The 24329-nt window shown below is 26.2% G+C and overlaps 3 protein-coding genes across 8 annotated transcripts in view; 2 read left to right on the top strand and 1 right to left on the bottom strand.

The window, feature by feature from the left end:
• Nucleotides 1-3677, top strand: part of LOC136983044 (CD9 antigen-like) — a 285455-nt gene extending 281778 nt beyond the window's left edge. The window contains exon 8 of the mRNA XM_067279672.1: nt 3668-3677. The gene's annotated coding sequence lies outside the window, so the exon portion shown is untranslated. The remainder of the gene's footprint in view (nt 1-3667) is intronic.
• The window catches only part of LOC136983040 (protein kinase C and casein kinase substrate in neurons protein 1-like), an 85430-nt gene extending 70044 nt beyond the window's left edge, over nt 1-15386 (bottom strand). For 5 of the 6 annotated variants that reach the window (XM_067279658.1, XM_067279662.1, XM_067279664.1 and 2 more), the window contains exon 1: nt 15226-15363. The gene's annotated coding sequence lies outside the window, so the exon portion shown is untranslated. Of the gene's footprint in view, nt 1-15225 lie in introns of all 6 variants that reach the window. The other variant, XM_067279660.1, reaches the window with a different exon arrangement.
• Nucleotides 15387-15477: 91 nt separating this feature from the next.
• On the top strand, nt 15478-18323 carry LOC136983038 (FHF complex subunit HOOK interacting protein 2A-like). Its single transcript, XM_067279656.1, has one exon. The coding sequence runs from the start codon at nt 15666-15668 to the stop codon at nt 17760-17762; it is 2097 nt and encodes a 698-aa protein (XP_067135757.1). The 5' UTR covers nt 15478-15665; the 3' UTR covers nt 17763-18323.
• The last annotated feature ends 6006 nt before the right edge of the window (nt 18324-24329 follow it).

Raw genomic sequence — 24329 nt, 5'->3', positions numbered from 1 at the left:
TTACTTTATAATTTGTAATTTTTTTATATCTGTTAGTTCTATTTAAATATATATTTTTATCAATTCTTAACTTTTTTATTTGTATTTTAATCCTTTGTTATGGGCAATATTTATTGGGAGAGGCTATCAATTGTCTTATGTTATTTCTTTTTGTATGTATAATAAATAAATATTTAATTTTAAATAATCAATTTTTTAATTATATTGTTTAATTATAACAACCTAAGAATATTTATTTATGAACTAAGAATCTTAATTTTTATAAACAATTTACATAAAAACTTCAGCAATAGCTATCTCACTCTTTCATAATCTCTGAAATTCATAATTAAATTATTGTGTTTCTAACAGATTAGATTATTTTATTTTATTATTACACATACACAAAATTCAATATTAAAAAAATACATCATCATCATTGTTTATTTAAAAAAAAAAAAACCACTAACTTGTCCTACTTTCAGATTTATTTCATCTATAAAAAGGTATGGAATGTTCTTGTTTATGAAGTAATCTTTTAACAATGTACTAAATACATTTTCTTTTTATAAACAGATTTAAATAAACTATAAATTATAATTTTGTTTTCATTTTACATTATAATTATTAAAAAGTTTATAATTTCATTTTGTACTTCTGAATTCTTCAAAAAAAAAAAAATTCAAAAAAATTTATAAGAATTTTTATCTAAAAGAAATTATTGGAAATTATATATAAAATATTTCATCATATAAAAAATAGGAAAAAGAGAAATTTTCCCTCCCCTATTTTATTACATACTAACAATTATAATTTATGATAAATTACTCATTATTGTAATTTTTAAAAATTTTTAATTACAAATCTTTAATTTTTATAGAGAAATTTTACATCTCAAACTTCACGATTAAAAATAAATATTTACATTAGGAGGTAGTAATATGATGATAATAAATTCTTTATTCTTTACATCCCACATAGCTGTAAAACATGTGGAGAGCAAAGAGTAGAATGTAGATATCACATAACTTTGTAAATAGCAAATCAAGTCAATGTGTGTTGATGGCACTTAAAGATTTGAGTAAAACAGTTTGAAATAAATCACTTCCATAGATTTAGGGAAAAAAAAGGCATGTTAGCTAAAAAATTTAGTTCACTGTTATAATTCTAAATTTTATTATAAAATTAAATATATTTATTCAAAAATACTTTTTTATAGTCACATATCTGTTTTATTATTTAAAACATAGTATATTGATTGCTATATTGATTATACAGGCCTAGAATCCGACAAAATTATATAATTTTTGAGCAGTCATTACAGTCTTTTATGACAATGCATTTAATTTATAAACAAAACAATCATAAATAAAAGAAATATATTAGTAGATTGAAAATAATGAAAAATTTAACTCAAGAAATAACACATACTTTTGTAATTTCAAATGTTTCTTTTAAATTAGAAGGAAATAAAAGACTATACAATTTGTACACTGTACTGTACATTCTAATACTATCTCTAAAATTTAAAATTGCAAACATTTATAATACAACAGGAAATAAATTTCAGTACAAATATAATAAATATCCTTCCTTTTTAAAAATGATCAAAATAGATCATCATTTTTAAAAGGAAGTATATAGTATTTTGATACAGCATCACCCATTTTATATTAAAATATTTTCTGTAAAGTATCAACAAAACTATGGCAACTGGTATTATTTAAATAGAGCATTCAATAAGATAACTAATTTTTTTTTAAATCTGTAATGTTTTAAGAATGTGAAAGGAAAATTTTTATAAAATTAAAAATACCTTTGATAAACCTTCTTAGAAAATATTTAAAGGAAATAGAGAAATATACTCCCAGAAATTCCTTCACTTATAATATAAAAATGAAAAAACAATATTTCACTTACATTCATTATTAATCTACATACTTTTCATCACTTTCTCTTATCTTGCAATACAAATTTCATTTACAAAACTTTACAAAATTCATTTTTTAAGATTTTTATTACAATAATATATGATAAAATATATTTTATAATAATTCTTATAGATTTTTTTTTTATTTTATCAACATTTCTCAGAATAAATTCATAAAGTTTAAATGATTCTAAGCAGCAAACCAAGTTTTTAATATTCTCAAATTTCAGGAGATGAAAAAAGGAGTTTATATTTTATTTAATCAACAAAATAGTTTACTTCCTTTGCATTTGAATACATTAGAAAATAAGCTGTCTGCAATGTTATAAGATTTCACACCAATTTGTTTAAAATATGTTCTCATCACAGAAAATACACTATTCTACTAATGATATAAACTATCATCTCCATTTCTTTAATCCTATAAAAATTAAGAATTTATGTCAACATTAAAAACTTGAAATTTATTTTAAAAGAATCTCAACTGCATTATTCCAATCTATAGTAATGATTATTTTTGCATAAAATTAATTTTTTTTGTAAGGAAAATTTTTAAAATATTAAAAGTTTTTAAATTCACTCACTCTTAGTTCCACTATAAATATGCCTAGTTTCATAGTTTATGATATTTTTTAAAATACTTCAGGATATTACATCTATTAATATTTTGACATTTGTAGAATGATTCAAATTTTAAAAATTTGTATTTCAAAACTTTATTGAATGTTTCAAAATTAATTATAAATTTTTTTTGAGAGAGATCATCAATTTTAATATCTATTACATAATTTTTGTGGCAATAAATTAAATATTTATAATATTAAACATTCATGGCAAATGGAAAAGATACCGGTACAAATGTTTTCTTCTGTTCTTAATAAAACCCGATAATGTCTGTTGTATATGGAAGAAAACATTTAAAGTTTTGCTAGTTTTCTGGTGTGTATGGTGAGCTTTACTTATTCATGGGAATGAAAAAGTATATAATATTCACATAATCTCTATCCTTAATTTTTTCATAAGCAAGATTTTTATTCAAAAGTCATGCGTTTAAAAACACTTAATAAAACATTTAACACCGTCTATCGCTGAGAATACTTTATTTAATTAAACACAAACGTTTTCAGCCCAATGTAATAGGCCATCCTCAGGTGAACTGGCATTCGAATGTATTTCAAAATTGTAATAAATGGAATGTTCAATCATTATATATTCAAATTTTAAATGAAAAAACAGATAAATTAACAAAATAAAATATACTAAATACACTAAAGCTACAACGATATAAATAATAAAATAAAATAAATACATAAAAATTAAATACATAAAAAAAAAAAAATGAATAATTATTTCAAACCCAAACAAATCAGTAAAAAATTGCCAAGTTCACTTATAATAAAAACATCAAGGACATCATGAAGCAAGTATCGGACAAAAAACACTCCAAAATAGTTTACAAAAGAGCTCCTAATTTATATAATATTCTCAGAAGAACATACTTAAGAAAGACATACTTAAGAAGAAGAAGCGGGCGTGTATAGAATTCCATTTGAAAATCAACAGTTATTAATTAAGGAGGACTATATTGGAGTCACAAGAAGAAATTTAGCTATTAGACTTAAGGAACACAAATATGACATTAATAAAGGACACTGCAACACAGTTTTGTCAAGTGTGGCACAAGCAGAGGACTCTGTAGTTAAATGGAGTGAAGCAACTATCCTCAAGACCATGCAGTCCCCATCATTAACTTTGCAACAAGAAAAGATTGAAATCTATAAAAGTAAATTAAGAGATGGCTGTATTAATGCAAGGGATACAGATGGATTAGCTTTTGCATGGAAGTTCTACATAAATGAAAAATTAAAATATAAAAATTCTTAGTTCATATCTGCCCTTTTGTTATGATGCTTTTTTATGTATTTATTTTATTTTATTATTTATATCATTGTGGCTTAGTGTATTTAGTATATTTTATTTTGTTATTTATTTTGTTAATTCATATTTTTTCGTTTTAAATTTGAATATATAATGATCGAATGTTCCATTTATTACAATTTGAAATACATTCGAATGCCAGTTCACCTGAGGATGGCCTATTACATTAGGCTGAAAACGTTTGTGTTTAATTAAATGAAGTATTCTCAGTGATAGCAGGTGTTAAATGTTTTATAAAGTGTTTTTAAAAAAAGCTGAGTTTGATATTTAATTAGTCATGCATTTATTTTCACTATCAGTCATTAGGAAACTTGGCAATAATATAAGAATTAAGAAACCTAGTAAAAATTATACAAAAGGAATAATGTCATCAAAATGAGTAATTTAAATATGATGATATTGTAAATAAATAGAACCTCTGACTAATAATCATATAATTTTGCTTTTCTTTTTGTTTAAATATTTAAATTCTTTTAGTATTGTATTTTTTATTCATATTTTGTTGGGTGTTAATAAGTTTAAAGTTATTTATACATAATCCATTCATACTATAAAGGAAAAAATATAACTTAATTAGGTATTTGTCCTGTAAAAATTACATTTTTAAGATAAATTATTTAATTATAAATAAATCACAGGTCAAAAAGCAATTAAATATATAATTTTTCTTTTCTTTAAAATTTTTTTATTCAATTTGAATTTATGAGAATAAATATATTTGATATTTTTTTGTTTTTAACTAAACTGAAACCATTTAAAAATTTACATAAAAGGAAATCATAAAAAAACACCCCAAATTCACCATAAATAATAAAACAACAAGAACTTTCTAATTTTATTTATATATTTTGAATCAATTTATTGTCTAAATTACTGCCAAATCCTTAAATATTTAATGTTGAAGCTATTAAATGAAGATCTAGAATTTCTAACTTATTAATAACTAAAAGCTACAATTTCATATGTTATGTAAGCTATAAAAACTTACAAAAATAAATTTATTATTTTAGTCTAATTTTAGTAATACATGAAAATTTTTTTTTAAAATGTTCACTTCATTATTACAATTGAAGTTGTCAATATTTCAATAATCAAAAACTTAAAAAATGTAATGAATTTTATTTAGAATTAATATTAAATTAATATCATCTAACAAAATGCTTTCAAATACTTTAACTTACAAGAGACTTATTATTTATGAACTATAAATAAAAGAAAAAAAAATATCACAAATTTTATAAATACAATATTAAAGCAATGATTATTTCAATATATAAAAAATTTTATATAAGATTTCATTTTATTTACTTCAAAAATATAAATTAGCCAAAAATTAAGCAATAAAAATAAAAAATTTTCAATAATATTTATAGACTATAAAATCATGAAAACAATACTGTACACAAATATTACCATGACAATGGAATCTTGATAATTTATCAATTTTTGTCAATACTATCAGAGCTATTAAAAGTATATTTAGAAACTATACTCAAATAAGTTTGGCCTCTAATATAAATATACTAAATTAAAATGCAAAGTAATATGCAGTGTCCTTGATAAGAATACCTAATATGCAATCAATAAATTATAATACATCGTTAGGTAATGTATAACACAAATTTTGCTGATGTAATGGATTGGATTGTGAGATTAATCTTTCCAATATTCAAATTTCTGAATATATATGTTAAGCAAAATAAAAAATAGAATCAAATTTTTTAAAACATGTTTTCATAAATTAATTTCAAAGTTAGAAAGCACTTTAATTCTAATTTTATTTTATCACATTAAGTTTATTTTTCTAATCTAACTAACTGAAAAAAACACTAATAAATATTAAAATTTCCACATTTTTATGATTTTATTAACTAGTAGTAATTTAATTAGCAATTTGATAGTATTAATATTTAAGTACTGAATAAATGTATCTTGAGATTTTCTATTAAAAAAAATTAATAAAAGGCTAAATTAATATTTTAGTCTTTCATAAAAATTCAGAAAAGTTTGTGTATGTAATTTTTAAATTCATAAAATCAGGTTTGTTTAGGGAAAAACTTCTCCATCTTTACTTATAATATACAAAAAGTTTCATGACAGCAATATACAGATATGTATTGTCATGCCATAGAAGTATCTGTTTCTATAGATACCAATTGATCATCACACTCTTTTGTCAAAAATCCCTTGACAGCTCTTCATAAAACCAATATCTGAACTTACCATTTTCTAAGCTAGACAGAACAAGCTATATTCTTTATTATTATATTTTTAAATATGCTTTTGCAGGCATTCATTAATTTTCCATTTTACAAAATTGAATGATTTTTATGCTTATCTGCATATTTATTATTTAGAAAATCAATTTTCTAGTAATTTAAAGTAATAATTAAAGATTTAAAAATAGATAGATACATGCATTTACTTTTTTATAATTAATAATCACTAATTCTAAATTAATATTACAATTTAAGAAATATATATATATATATATATATATCATAAGAATGGATTCAATAAAAATAAAATTAAAACTCAATTTTATTTTTTATATTTTTCATGAAACTGCATTTTTTCACTATTGTGTATTTAATACCAATTATCTGATTTTTCATCCCACAATTTAATTATAAATATATAATTATTTAATTTGATAAAAAATGTTTTCTAATGCATAACTTGGAATGTAAAAAATCATTTATAATCTGTCATTTACCAATTTTTAAAATGTACAAATCTTGTTGAAGATAACAATGTTGATATTGTGAACAAAAAAATATTAGTAATAATTACTTAGTCTGAATATGAATCTGTTGATATAGTGATAATGACAATTATTTAGTTTTATATCTACCTATGTAATCTACTTTCCAATAATAATAAATATGTAACAAGGTGTTATCTAATTTTTAAACTGTTTGAACTTATCAGTTCAAACAGTTTAAAAAATTAAAACATTAAGCACAAAAAAAAGTTAATAGTAATTATTTTATACTTTAACTCTTGAAATTTTTATGGAGATAGAATTAAAACTAACTAACTATTGTTTCTGGAGACTGAACTAACTTGGGAATCTCTCTTTCTCCTTATTACCCAAAAACTTTCAAACCTAATAAGCCCATCCTCGGGCTTTTTTCATCATAACCCTTATTTTTGATCACGTGTTGAAGATATTCTAACACATGCATTTTCTAATCTCTTTTCTGTTCTATTGGTTCATCTTTTTTAAAATGTATGCCAAGTGATTATCCAACAAAAATCATTTTTATCTCAATAACTGGACATTGATCATTGATTATTGTTGTTTGGTTTCTCATTCAATGTTAGGTTATATAAATGATCTGGAGGTGTCGGATGAGAATGCATCAGATCATTTTCCAATTAAAATTATTTAATCAGGTTGTAAAGGTGAAATTTAGACACTGAAAAAACTATTGACAATTAACTCAATAACAATTATAGTTCAGTCTTGTAGTTAATCACTATCAATATCATTCACTTTTAGCCACCTTTGCTACAAACTTTCAATCCTGTGAACATAGAATGATTGGGGTTCTCTCTCTGAAGAAAGTGTCAAGCATCAAATATTATCATTGAACTGTATATCGGCAATATGGTTCTGCAGGGTGCAAAATAGATGGTTGTCAGTTGGCACAAAGCCTGGGTTGTAAGGTGGATGAGATAGAACCTCCCATCCCAGCTTCTCAAAAGTCATCTTTATTCTACATGCTGGTATGGTGGTATTGAACTTAGTCAATTTTTGGGCAAAGTTCTTTGATCTTGGTGTTCAAACAATCCAGCTGTTCACAGTAGAGTTCTTTCATGACAATGACGTTAATTAGAAGCAGTTACATCACGATGATGCCAAACAAATGCAGATTACTACCTTCTTCTGCACTAAAAGCCCTTTGACATTTTAAACAGCTGATTGACCTTTGTTCATCCATGAACACTTTAACAAACTTTGCAGATGAGACTGTGAGCCTTTGTTGAATTGTGGCCTCTTTTGAAGTGAAATAGCAAAAATGTGTTCTTTTGTGTTATCAGACATTGCTGACACACTGATTTCCAATAAAATGTCTGACAAAATGTCCTTTGGTTATTCTACTTATATATCTAAATCAAATGTTCTAGAACATCTTTTCCAGTCATTTCTAGAAAAAATTGAAATGTCTAAATTTTACCCTCACAACCTGATAAAAGATAAACTTAGCTTAACAGGACAACCTTTTTCTAAAATACGTATACCAACACAATCATATTAGAATTAAAATAAATAAATAAATATATATATATATATATTATTTATTTATTTTATATATATATATACACACATTAGTAGATACGCCCCGGCGTTGCTAGGGCAAAAATAATGATAGCGAAGATTAAGATTATTACGTTATAGTCACAGAAAAGAAAGAGTAATTTCATCAACAAACTAAATATTTCTAAAGAAAGGTCAAATTTGAAAATCGAATATTCTAATATTGTTTGATTTTCATTGAATGTTCTAAGAACAAAAGTTGAGAAAAACAGAACTACTCTGTTTAAATTTGAAAATCGAATATGTTCTAACATATTACTCTTTTTCTTTTTTTTTCCTCCAGCACCCGTAAATCTTGCACGTCGCTTTCTCTTGTTCTCCATTGTTACTTAACACTTCCGTTGTTGATGGAAGTGTTAAGCCTTAATCCTGTCCCTTTCCCCGTGGGGAGAAATTTTGAAAAATCCCTTCTTAGTGTGCATTTTCGTGACGTATCCTAACTGTGTACCAAATTTCAACTTTCAACTCCTAACTGTTTGGGCTCTGTGCTGATTATTATTATCAACTCGTCTCGATTATATCTATATATATATATATATATATATATATATGTGTGTGTGTGTGTGTGTGTGTGTGTAAAGAAAGCTGAATGACCTTTTAAGTATTAATCACAACTTTAGTGAGTATTTATAAAAAAGTGGCACAGGTTATGTATAAGACAGCAATTCAGAAAACTCTGAAAATTTTCTGATTTGTTGTAGTTGGTGATGTTAAAAGTGAAATAGGGAATGATTATAAAATGAGCAATTATTTATTGTGACATCACCACAATGCCAGGCTCCGATTTTTAATCATACTTTTAATTTATTTAATTTAAAATATCAGGTCAGTCCATAAGTTTGTGCATATTTTTATCTACAAAAACAGCAACAAAAAATTTTAATTAAATATCATTTCAATCTATAATGTATTTACTATTATTTTGTACAATTTATTGCCATCTTGATGGTAGCTTTTTAATCCTGTCTTCATAAAATGATTTCAGTTTCAAATCAAAATATTCAGAAATAGCTTTTTTTTACATTGTTCTCATCTTCAAAAATTTTCCCTTTCAAAAAATTTTGAAACTGCAAAAAAAGATGATAACCACTGGGAGCAATATCTAGCAAATATGATGGATGAGGTAAAATTTCCCAGTTGTGGCTTTAGAAGTTTCTGTACAGTTATTTTTGCAGCATGTGGTCTGGCATTGTCATGTTGCAAGAGAACCTTCTTTCTGTTCACTAATGACGGTTAATTTTTTTTCCAATTTTTCACTTAAATGCTCTAATTGCTCACAATACATTTGAGCTGAAATTGTTTGATTAGGTTCTAACGGCTCAAAGTAAATTACATCTGACATACCCCACCAAACAGACAAAAGAATTTTTTTGGATGTAACCCACCTTTTGCAGCTGGTTTTGGCTGCGTGACGCAATCTGTCCATTGTCTTTTTCTCATCACATTATTATAGAAGATCCATTTTTCATCTCCAGTAACCAGCCGATCAAGAAAAGGTTCTAAATCAATACAGGATAAAAGAGACGTGCAAATGTTTACACGTTTGTTGTTAGCTATTGACAGTTCGTGTGGTATCCATTTTCCTAGCTTTGAAACTTTTCTGATTTGTTGTAGGTGTCTATGAACAGTTCCAAGAGATGAATTTAAATGTTCTGCAATTTCATCAACTGTTAAAGATGGTTCTGCTTCAACTAGTGCAGAGAGAATCATCATCATCAAAGTCAATGGGTTTTCCAGTACAAGCCTTAACCGCTACACTAAAATCATTGTTTCTAAATCTTTCAAACCACTTCTGCACAGTCCTTAGACAGTTTGATTATGTACAGTATTTATTTCTTTGGCTGCATTTGTAGTATTCTCACCACTTAAAAAGTATAAAACATGTCTCTTATTTTCATCCATTACTTCTATTTTAACAAAAATAAACAACTGAAATGTTCCCAATTCTGAACAGTATTATATGAATGAAATCCAACTTAACTTCCAACATCCAACTTCAGTGTAAAAAGTATCACAATAGACTAACATTTTTAACAGCAAAACAATATTTTTCTCAAGGTCATAAAAATGTGCATGAACTTATGGACTGACCTGATATATGCTCTCCACCTCAGATTAGTACTATAGTGTCTTGCCCCTGTACATCATACTTTTCCATTAGCAATGGAGTTGTGTCAGTCATCTATTAACTGCCTTCAGGGGAAAACTTTTGAATTGAAATAACATGGCTTCTGATTTGCATTGGAAGTTCGTGTATAGTTAATTGGGGCCTCCTGCCCTTCAATATCTGGTCTCGGATTTCATCTATCTAACTCCATTCGAGATTAAGGAAAGACAGACGAACAGACAATAGTGGAAATTTATACGTTCACAATTTTTTTCAAATTGCAGCCCAAAAATGGTCATTTATGATTTGGTGAGGGTTGTTATTTTATTTGAAAAAGAAAAAGGAGGGAGAAAGATCAATAGTTTGAGATCATATTGACTATAAGGATCAAAGTAAAACTGTGAGCTCTATATAAAATTAAACTAGTTTAAAAATATATGTAAAGCAGAGAAAAAGTTTCATTGGGGAAGTTACTTTGAATTTTGCAAGGAAAAAGGATACTAGGAAATTCTGAAATACTGTTAATTAAAATAAAGGTCATGTTCATACACTGATAAAAGATGCAAAATTAATGGATTGTTTTTGTATTTTGTAGAACTGTTCTAAGCTAAAGGAATTTGAAGGTTTAAATCTGGATCAAGGTTAAACTCCAAGATAAACTGGCTTTGAAGTAGATGAACTCAGCTCCAGGATGAACAAGATTACTAGATTTTGTCTATGGTGAATTAATTTGTTAATTATATTTTCTAAACTTGTACTATGATATTTTGGTCAAACATACAATTCCAGATGATTGGAAATTGATTAAATTATTATCACTTTATAAGATAAAAGACGTTCTTCAGCAAATTACAAATCACTCTCTTATCTGTTCCCAGGAAGATTCTTCCCAGGTTCCCAGGGAGGGTTCACCCACAGTACCCTCTAATGGTATCAGAACAGGCATCTTAGTAAAACTGAATTCACAAATTCATTTCTTATTTAAAAAAGCATTTTACAATTGCATTTGAATAAATTTCAATTTAGTTGGAAAACTAATAGTTATCTCTGATTTCCAAGCAAAAATGCATGTTATTTCAAGAAGAAACCAATTCATTATCTCATCTGATCTTGAATTCTTAATTTACTGATGAAATCAGGAAACAATATCATTTGGCATTTTGGATTAAAAATGAGGTAGAGACAAAGTTTTGGAAATTATTTACTAAAGCTCTTTCATTGATATCTTTGTTTTGTAATTATAATGTAATTGTAAAACTTTTTAATATGATCAATTCTTTAAACAAATTAATATTTTTGCACTTATTTATAATAATTTTTTTGTACTTTCCCTCACCAGGAGACCGTCTTTAAGAATATGAATTGAAAGAATTATAATTAATCTTTTTAAAAATACTATTTAAATTAAATGCATAAAAAATATATTTATAACACTATAGTCATAAATAAATAAGTATTACATATTACATGTAAATAAGAAATTATATTTAATCATATAAAATCTTATAACAAATGAAATTTAAGTCAATGACTAATTTTGAAATATAATTAAGATTCTTAAAAATCATCATAAACATAATTTAGTCTATAAATTCATTGAATAAATAAAAAACAAAGAAATAATTTAATAAAATATAGTTATATCAAAATAACTTAAAAAAAGGAGAACATTAGAATACTATCAATTTCTTTTGTTCCGTTTATAGTTTAATTTCACTATCATAAGAAAATTAAATAAAAACATGATTGAGAAGTAAAAAACAATTAATTTACCTTAACAATAGAAGTTATTTATACTAAAACTTTCAATAATAACTTATTAAAAAGTAGAACATTTATACATTTTCTATATAACAGAATGCATAAAATTTAATATTGAATAATTTCAAAAATAAAATTCAACTTGCTTAAAAAATTATAACTTAAAAAAATCCACATACAATATTTAATATATAAATTTTTAATTTATATGACTATTATTAAATAAGTTCCTTTAAATTAGATATTATTTATTCAAATTCTAAAAACGAACAAGCATTACAAGAATTAAATCTAATAAAAAAAAATTACTGTATATCTCGGCAGATAAGACTATAGTCGAATCATAAAAAATAGCCCCCAAAATCTGGGGTCGTCTTATACGACAGATACAAAAAACAAAAAAATTAGATTGAAATTTACATAAATTAAAACCATTATAAAGAGACAGACAAACCGTAATTATTTACTAGAAGAGAGTAGGGTATGTGCACAAAATAGAATAGCCCATAGAATGTTTTTGTAAATAGTCAGTCATTGCCCAAATCAGTATGAATGTTTGCAACAATCGCAAGGCAGTGCTGCCAAATGCAAGAAAATAAATTTGTTTATTCGAAAAATTAGAATTAGGCGATAATTCCGTATACAGTATTATTATTCAGATGATGATCGCTGATCTAAACTAAATTCATAGGCCGTTGATAGTTTGGGGGTCGTCTTATAGGACAGATATATGCTAAAACCATAATAGTTTGACGAAAATTTATACCTCATTTTATCTGAAGGTCGTCTTATCCGCCGAGATATACAGTAAGTATAAATTTTTAAATCCTATCTGTTCATACATATTTCAAATAAGAAAACCCTAAACAATTATAAATATAAATAATTCATCATTCTGTGCTAGTATTTTAAAAATTATACAAAATTTTAGTTTATAACAGAATTAAAATTTAAATGTCTTACTGATTTCATAGAAAAAAAACTAAAAAGTAATTTAAAAATCTGTGCAGTTCCCATATATATTTTACACACATATATGCATTTGTAATTTAATTTAAAAAAAAAAAAAAAAAACAGTATTATAAATTGAAAATGTAATAAAACCATCTCTGGAAAAATTCTTGAATTATCACTTAATCTAATTCTAAAGATAAGAAACATTTTTGTTATTATCAACCTTAAAAATTTACTTTATCTATTCTGTCATCAAGGTAATTCTTAAACATTTGAACTATAATACTTCTTTTTATGTTTTCTTGAAGAAAATGTTAAAGAATTTTTAATCAAATCAAAATATTCTACTGCTGTAAGACAAAACTATTAAAATAAAAGTATTTTTAGATTTAAAAATATTCATAATTATTTAATGCAGTTGAATATATTATAATTTTATTTGAAAATATATAATCATTACTGTTTTTGAAATTAATTTTTTAATCTATTTATATATTGAAAAAAATGTATTTTATTTTTATTCTTACTAAATGCTACCTTTTGTATTTGTAATAATAAACAGGAATTACATGTATTTCTTTATTGTGTTATTTATTAAATACCAAATTCTTGTATTATATTTTTAAATCATGAGATGTCTCAATTTAAATAAATCTACAATAAAATTATTTAAAAATTAGTTTTAGTCCATCAAATAAAAAATTAATACAATGTGTTGATTAAGCATCATACTTAAAGATATAACAGATTGGTATTTTGATCATTTTTATTTCTTAAAAATCCTAGATAAAAGAGTATTCTCAGTATAAAAAAAAAACCTGATTGAAGAATTTTATAATCTTAAATTTTGGATTATGGGATATACTATTCATTGCTCTTCTATAATTCACTCTCACCAAGTGAATATAAATATTTAAAGAAACAAAATTAAATTTGTTTGCTATATTTAAAAACTATTTTTTTAGTAACTTTAAATATTTTTTTTAAAGTTATAAAATCACATTTTTATGCTTTAATAATTTTATAATTAAATAAATGAAATAATATATCATTTTAATAGACCCTATTTAATTTTCCTTTAATATAACTTATCAATGAAATAAGGAGTAATTGACAAAGATAAAAATTCTGTGATCATCATCATTGTTTTACACCTATAACTTATCAACAGAAAAAAAAAATAAATTGATAATCAGAATAAAAATGTAATTACACTTACTTTTACTTCTTTGAATTTCTATCTATAAGCTATCATCTATCTTAAAAATATCACACAGTCAAGCATTTATCATAAATAATTATGAAAAGATTTATTCTTGTAAAACTTTTCAAGTGTAATTACATGTAACAGCTGACTGATTATGCCTGTTTTTGGTTTTAATTATTAAACAAAGTGTGTTTTAATTTATTATTAATGAACCGTTTGCACAAGAAAAACTAGTGAAGAATATAAATTATTCTTTGGAATTAAGAACGAAATTGTTACAGAGAACTTATCACACAGGAATACTTTTTTCTGATGGAAAAAGTAGATTTTATTTCCTAATTTTTACAAAAGAAAATGCATTTCGGGCCATATTTCCCCTCGTTGGTTCTTATTACACATAATACGGTAAAACTATAACAATATCTAATGACGGCTGCTGGAATAACTATTTAAAAAACGTAGGTAAAACCTGCTAAAATATAGAAAAATTAGCAAATAAAAGATGGTGAAAACAAAATCTTTAAAATAAACTTATAAAAACTGGATGAAATAAAATATAAATTATACATTTTTACCCAGTGGCAATTTAAGAAAAATGCCAAATATTATATTTAAATAAACTGTTATTGACATTATATATGTGTAGTAGAAAATACAGATAATAGAAGTTTTACTGTAATCAATAGTATGAACTTTATATGTACTGTACTGTACATCATAACAGTGAAGAGAAAAATGAAGTAACTTGAAACACTTGGAATGTTATGTTGTGTATGAGTTACTATAACAAAATTCCTGTGAATGAAAGCTCACAAGTGTAGTCTGTAAGCTGTGGTTACGTTGGGGAACGTAAATGAAAGTTACGTTTCGAATTGCCAAGCTGTCACGAGAATTTAAGCTATCGTGTAACAAAAATTCAATTTTTTGAATGAAATATTTCGTTTTTTCAATTCATACGGAAGAGGTGTGGCATCTCAAATCAAATTATAAGATAATGATAAAAACATCGTAAACTTTACACTCACCGAACACCATACTATTAATTCTTACAACTCTTACGAATTAATTGCTCGTTATATTTACTTAAATAAAACTATTTAAAGAAGAGAACTCGATCCTACCGAGATTACCACATCAGCACTCCATCAAGATGGCCGTCCTCCTAACGATAAATAGCGATAGTTTCGTACGAAATTATATTAAATATATATTATTAAATTAATACTTTTTAAATAGTTTTTATTAATCGATTCTTATTAAAATTTCGATTTTAGTGTGTTTTATTGAAGTTGAAAATCGAATTTAGTGCATTTGAGATAATTACGTCACTAGTTGTAACGTCGTCGGAAGTGACGTTGAAACTTTAAAGTTTTGTGTGATGTTTAGGGATCGTGTTGTCTGTTGACTTTTGAGGTTTATTTTTTGATGGAATTTGGGAAATTATGTGAGTTGGTACAGGAAAGTTATGTTTAGTCGACTCGCTAACGTTATTTATAATGCGGTGGATGCTTTGGCTCCACCGTTACCTCTTCACGAAGAATTCGTTTGGCATTGGAATGCCATCACCAAATTTTATACGGAGAAAACCTCGTCTGGAAAGATACCCATTGAATCTACGAATTTGCCAGATCATTTTAATCAAATGTCAGCTGTATTAGAACAAGAAGAAGAAGAATCAGAAAGTGGCAGTATGGGACTTTGTATGGAATATCTGCTTCAGCATAAAGTATTAGAGACTGTAGCTGTTTTGGCTAGAGCAGACACTCCTCCTGGTATGAAAAGATATGTATTGATGTTTGTTGGACAGCTGCTGTCTAATTCTAAACATTCGCTGTTACCTCAGATAAATGTTTGCACTCCCGTTCAAAAGCTGATAAAATTATGCGGAGAAGTAATGGCTGCTCCGTCCGAAAGAGAAGAAATTGCTTTTCTAGATACCATCTGTGCTAAACTTCAAGAAAATCCCTACTTGGCTAATTGTTTCCTATCTGACGCGTCTATTAGATCGTTAAAGGATAAGAAAAAATCCGAAGAATGTTCGAGTAACGAAGACAGTATGGAATATCCTCTCGTTAAATCTTTGCTTTCTTTATTAAGTAGTCCCGATAGTGAAGTGTCGACTAAGGCTGGAAATTGTCTTATTCTTTGCACGTCGGTGGCAAATGATGCTGTTGCAATGGTTATAATTAAGCATACGGTATGTTGCCAAGAAATAATCAACCGATTGACTCTTCTTTACGCTGGTGTACCTAAAACTTTAAAACCAATAGATGTTGATGAGGCTTTTGCAAAATGGAATCATGATTTAACACCTATTGTTTCAGATGCTCAAATATCTCCTGGAAAAAGAAGATTGCTTTGTTTTCTTAAATGGTTAGATTTTGTAGATTGTTTAACCCAGCAATCTCATCCTCTTATTGGTGATACTTTAGCTACCTCTTTTCAGTCAGATTTTCTTGAAGCAATATTATATCCTAATATAACTGAAGACGATGATAAAGACATTGCTCTCTTAATGACAACAGTAGTATCCTGCTGCCTTAGACATATATCTTCTCCAAAACTTGTAAATTCATTTGGAGTATTTTTGCTAGGAGACACAGCTGAGCCAGACATTCCAGGATATACAGGACACTTACTGAAACATTTATTAATAGAGAGATGCCAAAATAGCAGTAGATGCCCTCAATTGGGATTGGCAACATTACAGTTATTTGATGAATTATTACATAAGCCAACAGAAAAAATAATTAACAATTTGATTTTAAATAATCTTAAAGAAAGGAATTATTATGACTTTACTGCAGGTGATAGCTATTTTGATTTCAGTGATGATGAAGAAAGTGCGCACGGAAGAAGTTTATATGATGATGATGAGATATCACCTGGTTCTTCACCAGTAAATCGAGCTTTTGCACCAACACACATACACAGAATATTAAATTGTTTCTTATTACTTTTGCCTGATGAAATTAAATCTTGTGATGCAGAAGATGATTCTGGATATGATACATACATCAATGATGCTCATAGACAGTTTCAAGAATGTTTGATGCTTTGTGAACAATGGGATTGGCCTCAAGAATTAGCTCAAGAGAAAAATACAGTTGAAGATGATTCAAGTTCTGATTCACAGCCTGAAGCAGATTCTACGTCATATTTTTATGAAGGAGATTTTTTAAGTATGATTTTTGATAAATTAGAACATATGCTTGAGCAGCCATATGAAGTAAATCTTCAAATAACCTCTCTCGTATCTCGTATAGCATTGTTTCCGCATCCTAATCTCCACGAATATTTATTAAATCCGTTAATACCATTAACAGGCTGTAGATCTCTTTTCACAGTGTTACTAAAAGTCGTAGAAGATATCCAGGTTAATATTCGTAAAACTGTAAATTTTAAGAAAAAATTAAGATTAACCAGAAAAGCACTGTTAAGTGAAGCTTCAGAATATAGCAGTTTCGAAGATGCAAATATTTTAGAGGCATTGATCGTCATCGAAGAATTCTGTAAAGAACTTGCTGCAATTGCTTTTGTAAAGTATCATGCATCATCATAGTCGTATACAGAATTTTTATCGTTTCCTATTTTCTAGTCTTTTTGGCTTATTTTATCCAAATTAAAATTCATACTGGTCATTATTGTCAATGTTATCTATTTTTAGTGCCATATTATTTCTCACGATACAAATTTATATAAGGATATATTGTTTTAAAAATGTTCATATACCTATTAAAATAAGTTATAAGTTTATTACTTTAAAATATTGGAACATGTGGATTGTTATTGCTACTACAACTATAAAATGCTTTAGTGCATTTATTTTATGTTTTATTAATATATAAACCAGCATCTGGATATATTTGGAGTGATGCATTTTATTTTTCTAGTAAATGTTTAATCTGCACAGTTTGACTATGGAAACATTCTGTACACTATGGTAATTCTTTAAATTGATAAATTAGATAAGCTGGGATTGTTCTACAAACTTTTGAAAATGTTTGATTTATTCAACATTGACACATTTGTTAAAATTATCTCATTTTACTTCTATTTTCCTTTTAATTTTAAAGATTTAGCTAAATTTTTCAAGTTGAAATAAATTTCAAATTATTAATGTTGTGCTATCACTTGTCAGTTATTAATTTTCTATTCTATTCTTGATCATTGGAACTCTTGCAGACTACACAGATTTAACGCATTATTACTATATTATCTTGCAAAGACGGCAAAACATATTTTCATGGTACCGTAATTGTGAAATTTTAAAAATGTACGAGTATAAAATCTGTGCAATGAATTGTGATATTTTATATTTCCAAATTTGTACGGCACAAAATTAAAAGTGTAAAATTATTTAGTAAATTTTAATAAAAAAATTATTCTTTTAATATATATAATTTTTTTTAATTTTCTTGAAATGTCACATAATAGTAAACATATATGAAACACACATGAAATGTCATATAATTAAAATGAAAGTCTAAATATTTAAAACAGCTGTTGCATTTTATAAAACTATAACAGATTTAATTGGAGAAATAATTTTCAGAATATTCATGAAGCATTTATTTTTGTTTCTTATTTGTAAAGGTAATTTATTATTTTTTTTTTATCAATTAAAAACTAGAAAATTGGGAATATACAATTGAAAAATTCTAAAATATTTATATAATAATAAAGATTATTAAAGTATTTATTTAATTAAAAAAATTGATAGTATATCAAATTATAACATTGAATTTATTACAGATATTTCCAGAGTTTAGAAATGATATATTTGTATTTTAACTATGTAGTTATTGTAATTCCCTGCATCAGATGTATGACCAATTCTGTACATAAACTTTTCTTTATATATCATGCATGGTTCATGATGCATGCAAGTCTAGGTACAGATATATATATATAACTTTGTGAATGTGTTAAGCATTTATAATTTTAAATTTAAACTTAAAATATGTTTAATATAGTAGTATAATGGATTTTTTACACTAAATTTTAATAAATACAAATATGATACATTCTTGATGATTTAATAATATTTCGATCATTGAAAATTTAAATATAGAAATAAAATTTCAAATGTAATAGCTTTATTTAAAATGAATGCAGAATTATCTATAAAATAATATTTTAAATTAAAAATTTTATCAATTTTTTTGTTTGATGCAGGTCTGTGTACAGTGTTTTTAAAAGAGGGGATTTAAAAACCAATTTTTTTCATAATATAGGTTATTCATTTTTACAATGTAGATATTCCAGGAGAAATTGAACAGGAACAAAATAAATCAAGTTATCTACCATGTATTATTTAATTGACATAGTACATAGTAATATTTTTCTGTTTGAATTACAAAATGAGGGGGGTTAAATTTTCAAAATCCCCAAAGGCACAGTCTTGGCTTCATGAGTTATGCCTTTCAGTGCTGAATGTATTGTACCATCAAAGGAACCCCTTGTAACTAAAAATAAAAAAGGAAGACAGAAATTGAAAGAAGAATTAAATTCATTTATCAATAATATACAGTTTATTACATAGTTTATCATGTACAGGGTGTTTATAATTAAAGTTCCACTTTGAAATGGCCATAAAATGAAAACTACTGGACAGAATGTTATCAAACTTGATAATAGTGTACAAGACATCATGGGATTTTATTTCCCATGAAAAAATAGTTCAAAAACTCACCACCAATGGGGAATGGTGCTGTATGCAATATTGTTAAACAAAATAAGACATGAAGACATCAGTTGAAAATGAAAATGAACAATTTGGCGGAATTGAAAAATGCAATACACAAACATGTCCATAACATTCCTCCTGATAAGCTAAGCGCTACTACACAAAATGACACCTTTTACTTATAGCTGAGATAACTTTAATTAGAAAACTAACGTTTTCTAATGACGAACTCGTAGGCTTGTCTTAGCTTGTTTTGGCATCATTCCTCGATAATCTGCCACTCTTTTTAAAAAAAGCATCACCAGTGGAATCGTTTCCCACTATAACGATTTGATTGTATATTTTTTATTTATATTACTTTGTTCTTACTTTTTTTTTATTATTTTTGTATATTTATTTATTTTATTACTGTTCTTCTTTTTGTTTTTATTTATTTTTGTATATTTATTTACTTATATTACCATGTTCTTCTTTTTTTGTCCGTTGCTAACGGTTTGAATTTTTTCAAACATTTGTGTTCTGTTAATGGAACGATAATGTTCCTTTTTTCGAATGTTAGAACCTGAAGATGGCTTATTGAGTAAGCCGAAAACGTTAGTTTTCTAATTAAAGTTATCTCAGCTATAAGTAAAAGGTGTCATTTTGTGTATTAGATTAATTATTGGCTGAGCTAGTATCTGCTTTAAGCACTACTGTTGAGAACACAGTAATGTGATTTAACTTACTGTCAGAAAATGGTGGATGCCACATTGAACATGCTTTGTAACACGTTTTAGAAACAATTAAAAACATTTTCAACCGATGTCTTCATGTCTTATTTTGTTTAATAATATTGCATACAGTGCCATTCTCCACTGGTGGTGAGTTTTTGAACTATTTTTTTTCGTGGGAAATAAAATCCCATGATGTCTTGTACACTATTATCAAGTTTGATAATATTCTGTCCAGTAGTTTTCATTTTATGGCCATTTCAAAGTGGAACTTTAATTATAAACACCCTGTATATTACAGAGTGTTCCTTCCAACTCTTCTCAACCACAAACTGCTCAATCACATCATCAAAAAAAATAATAATAATAATTTCTGAAATTTATCAATTGTCTTGAGATGATATTATTTCAATTCTGAGTTTCAAAACTGACAATGTGCGATCAAAAAATGAGAAATTTCACACTACAAAATTTTATGAATAGAAAGTGTATACAATTAAGAAATATACTTTTTCCTGAAAGGGAGGCCCTAATAAGGGCTCAGAAAAAGTCATACAAATCATTTTGTACTAACATCAATGTTTCAAGGAATTTCAATAACTGTAATTCATACTTGATCTTCAATTTAAATAAGTAAACACTTTTAAATACAAAATAAAGTTGGTTTTTTATTTATGAAACAAAAATTTGATCTATGTTGTCTTCATATCTCAATGAAAAAAATTTTAAAAAGTGAAGGGTGAAAGTTTCTGATGGAGCTCCTCTCAGCAAAGGAGGCCCAAGCACTTACTTGTTTTGCTTTTTGGTAAATCTGTCCCTGACTCTTTTATCAACTGAAATAAGAGTTCTCTCCAGATTTCAGTTTAAATTACTTAAAGTATAAGCAACCTTCGTGTAACATGGTTAAAGAATTGCAGCAATCTTTACATACACAGTATTTTTTTAATTTTTGTGCAGAGAAAACCAAGCTATTATGTTCATAAGTTTTCAAAATTTCCATTATTATTATTTTTTTGTGAACTCTCTGTTGATTTACTAGCTGTTACACAATCACAAGAAACTATTGGACAAGCTTTTAAATTTTATTTTGTTGGGAAATCTCCATGTTCTGTGCTATTGAATTTAGACTTACCTAAGTTCATTAAAAATTTTGACTTTGGAATTCATGACTTATTAATAGGGTTTCTCAAATGGGATCCCAATTGTTTTTTTTTTAACCTGAGAAATCCTGCAAATTTCTTGAAAGTTCACTTTTTTCTTATTTTAAGGTTGTGGAAATTTTGCCAATAGAAAGTATAATGAAGTCCTAAACTTCAGAATACATTTGTATTTATTAATTTTAAACCTACTTATTACTTTTTTTAATTTTTGCTCGTTATGGCATGTCACAAATGGTCAATAATCAATGCGTAGCTTATTTGTGGCAGGACTCTGAAAATTCTTTACTTGTCAGAACCTATAATATCTGGAATAATTGTGCTTATGCTGTCTTAATTCTTAACCATCCCCAGTAGCTTCAATAACTGCGTAACACCAGGTTGTGCAAATTGGGCAAGGATATAAACGAGTACGAAGTCTGCAAGTATGAAGTTTTTACATAAACCAAATTATTAAAGCCAAACGAATTGCCGAATTATCGGGCTATAAGCTCGATGCTGCTATTAATGCAGCCGAGGCAGATAAATCAAGAATACTAAAGAGCAAAAGAAGCACTACAATCTCGAAAACGAACTAGAAATCTTCCAGGCAACAGGTGAAAAAACACATAACATCTGTTTTCTCTTAAATGCATTAAACATGATTCCACTCATATCAATTGAATCTGAAAGAACACTCTCAGTAGCAAGACTTTTCATTACTCAAATAAGTATATTTGAGTAATGGGAGTATTGACCATCTTTGCTTTTTAAAATCTTATTATAAAAATTTACAATAGTATTTTGTATCATGTTTTCTTTAAACAATGAAAATTACCTTTTAAGTTAGAAGTTTGATCTAAGTTCTTTTTTTTTTTTTTTAAATTTTCAAAATTCAAAGCATTTTTTTTTTGTCGTCTTTGTTGTTGTATGCAGTTTCCAGCAAACTTTAATAAATTTTTTCTATTTGTGAAAATTTCTATGTAATTCAAAGGTAATTTTCAATATATATCTTACACTGCATTATTAATATGATTTTGGAGGTTGGGGAACATATATTAATTTAAAAAATGAAAAATAATTATATCATTTGATTTCATGATATTTTGTATATTTTAAAAATAATTAATTCTATCCTGGGATTTCCTGGGAAACAGTTCACTTTTATTCCGGAATCCCGGGAAATGAGAAACCTTACTTATTAAGGATTTTGTAAGGTTATTTTTGGTTTTATTTGATTGTTTATAATTTTTCAAGTTATGTGTTACTAAATTTTGTTAAGAACCACATTAAAATAACTTCTTTGTAAATTAAATTCCAGTTCTAAATTATGGCTAATGAAAATAAAAAAGCACTATTCAAAAGAAACTTTATTTCTCTAGAATCAAAGATACAAACTTTACATCAACATAAAAAAAAGTAAAGGTTTTTGCAAAAAAAAGTTGCAAAACATTTAAATTTAAATAAAGCAACAATCTGTACCATAAAGAAATATGAACTGAAAATTAGAACTGGTATTGGTGCAGGATCTTTTTACATGACAGCAAATATGACGGCTCATCTCAGGGGCCAATAATTGAGAAAATGGAAAAGTCCATAGTATTTAGATTGATAATAGCATTAAAAAAATCCAGCAACATTTAAAATTTTGGTGGCACCATCATTATGATATTTTATTATTAAAAACTTATATTTTTAATCATTTTAAAATGGCAAAAAGCTTAATTTTGAGGATAGGGATGAGTTTTATAAAAAATTGTAAATGCTAATAACAAGTAAAATTGTGATTAAGTCCAACCCTACTGGATGTACACGACTCCCATTATCTCTTCACTCCTTGATCTTTAACTACCAAAATTTAATAGCATCAATTCCTCTAATAAACAAACCTTCCTGCAAATTTTCAGAAATTTTCCACAAAAAGCACAAGAGTTATTAAGCTTCAAACACTGACATCCATACAAACAGAAATTACCCTGAATTTTTTTTTACATTTCTCAACATTTCAAGGTATCATAAATCCAAAAATTTAAAAATCTTGGAGGGTCATTTTTGCCAAATTGCCATACTTTTCCTCTGTATAACAGCCAGGAAAGTAAAAGTTGGCTTATTTAGAAAACCATCATCTAATGTTAACAACATAAGCAATATATTCAAATTTACTTTTTTTACATTATATTTCTCAACAAAATATTTTATTTATTTAATAATATAACAGTTTGCTTTTAATGGTTCTTTTTCATTTCTGCTGTGAATACTATATTTTTATTTATGTAAAATGTATTCTCTTTATGTTACTATAATTAAATTTAAAATTATTCTTATATTTGAGAATAATCTATAAGGAGTTTACAAAAAGTTCCAGAAATGAATATATGTAATATGTAAAATAAAAAATATCCATATTTATCTCAATACAGCTACTTGAGCAAAATTTACTTATCTCGATCCAAGACAAAGACAAGGAAAACAAATTACTTGGCTTTAGTACTTTGGCAGGAAATTTAAAAATACCTTTTTTTTGGAAGGTCAGATCTTGAAAATGAAGTGGATTTTGAAAAACATTTATAGAGAACTTTAAGCTTATTTTTAAT

This window comes from Centruroides vittatus, unplaced genomic scaffold (genome assembly GCF_030686945.1).
Source record: "Centruroides vittatus isolate TY-2023 unplaced genomic scaffold, ASM3068694v2 contig_875, whole genome shotgun sequence".
NCBI lineage: Eukaryota > Metazoa > Arthropoda > Arachnida > Scorpiones > Buthidae > Centruroides > Centruroides vittatus.
This window is presented reverse-complemented; position numbering and strand designations above follow the sequence as displayed.

What these genes read in the sequence shown, in the direction of transcription:
- LOC136983038 (XM_067279656.1), top strand. Translation starts at nt 15,666, where the DNA reads ATGTTTAGTCGACTCGCTAACGTTATTTATAATGCGGTGGATGCTTTG.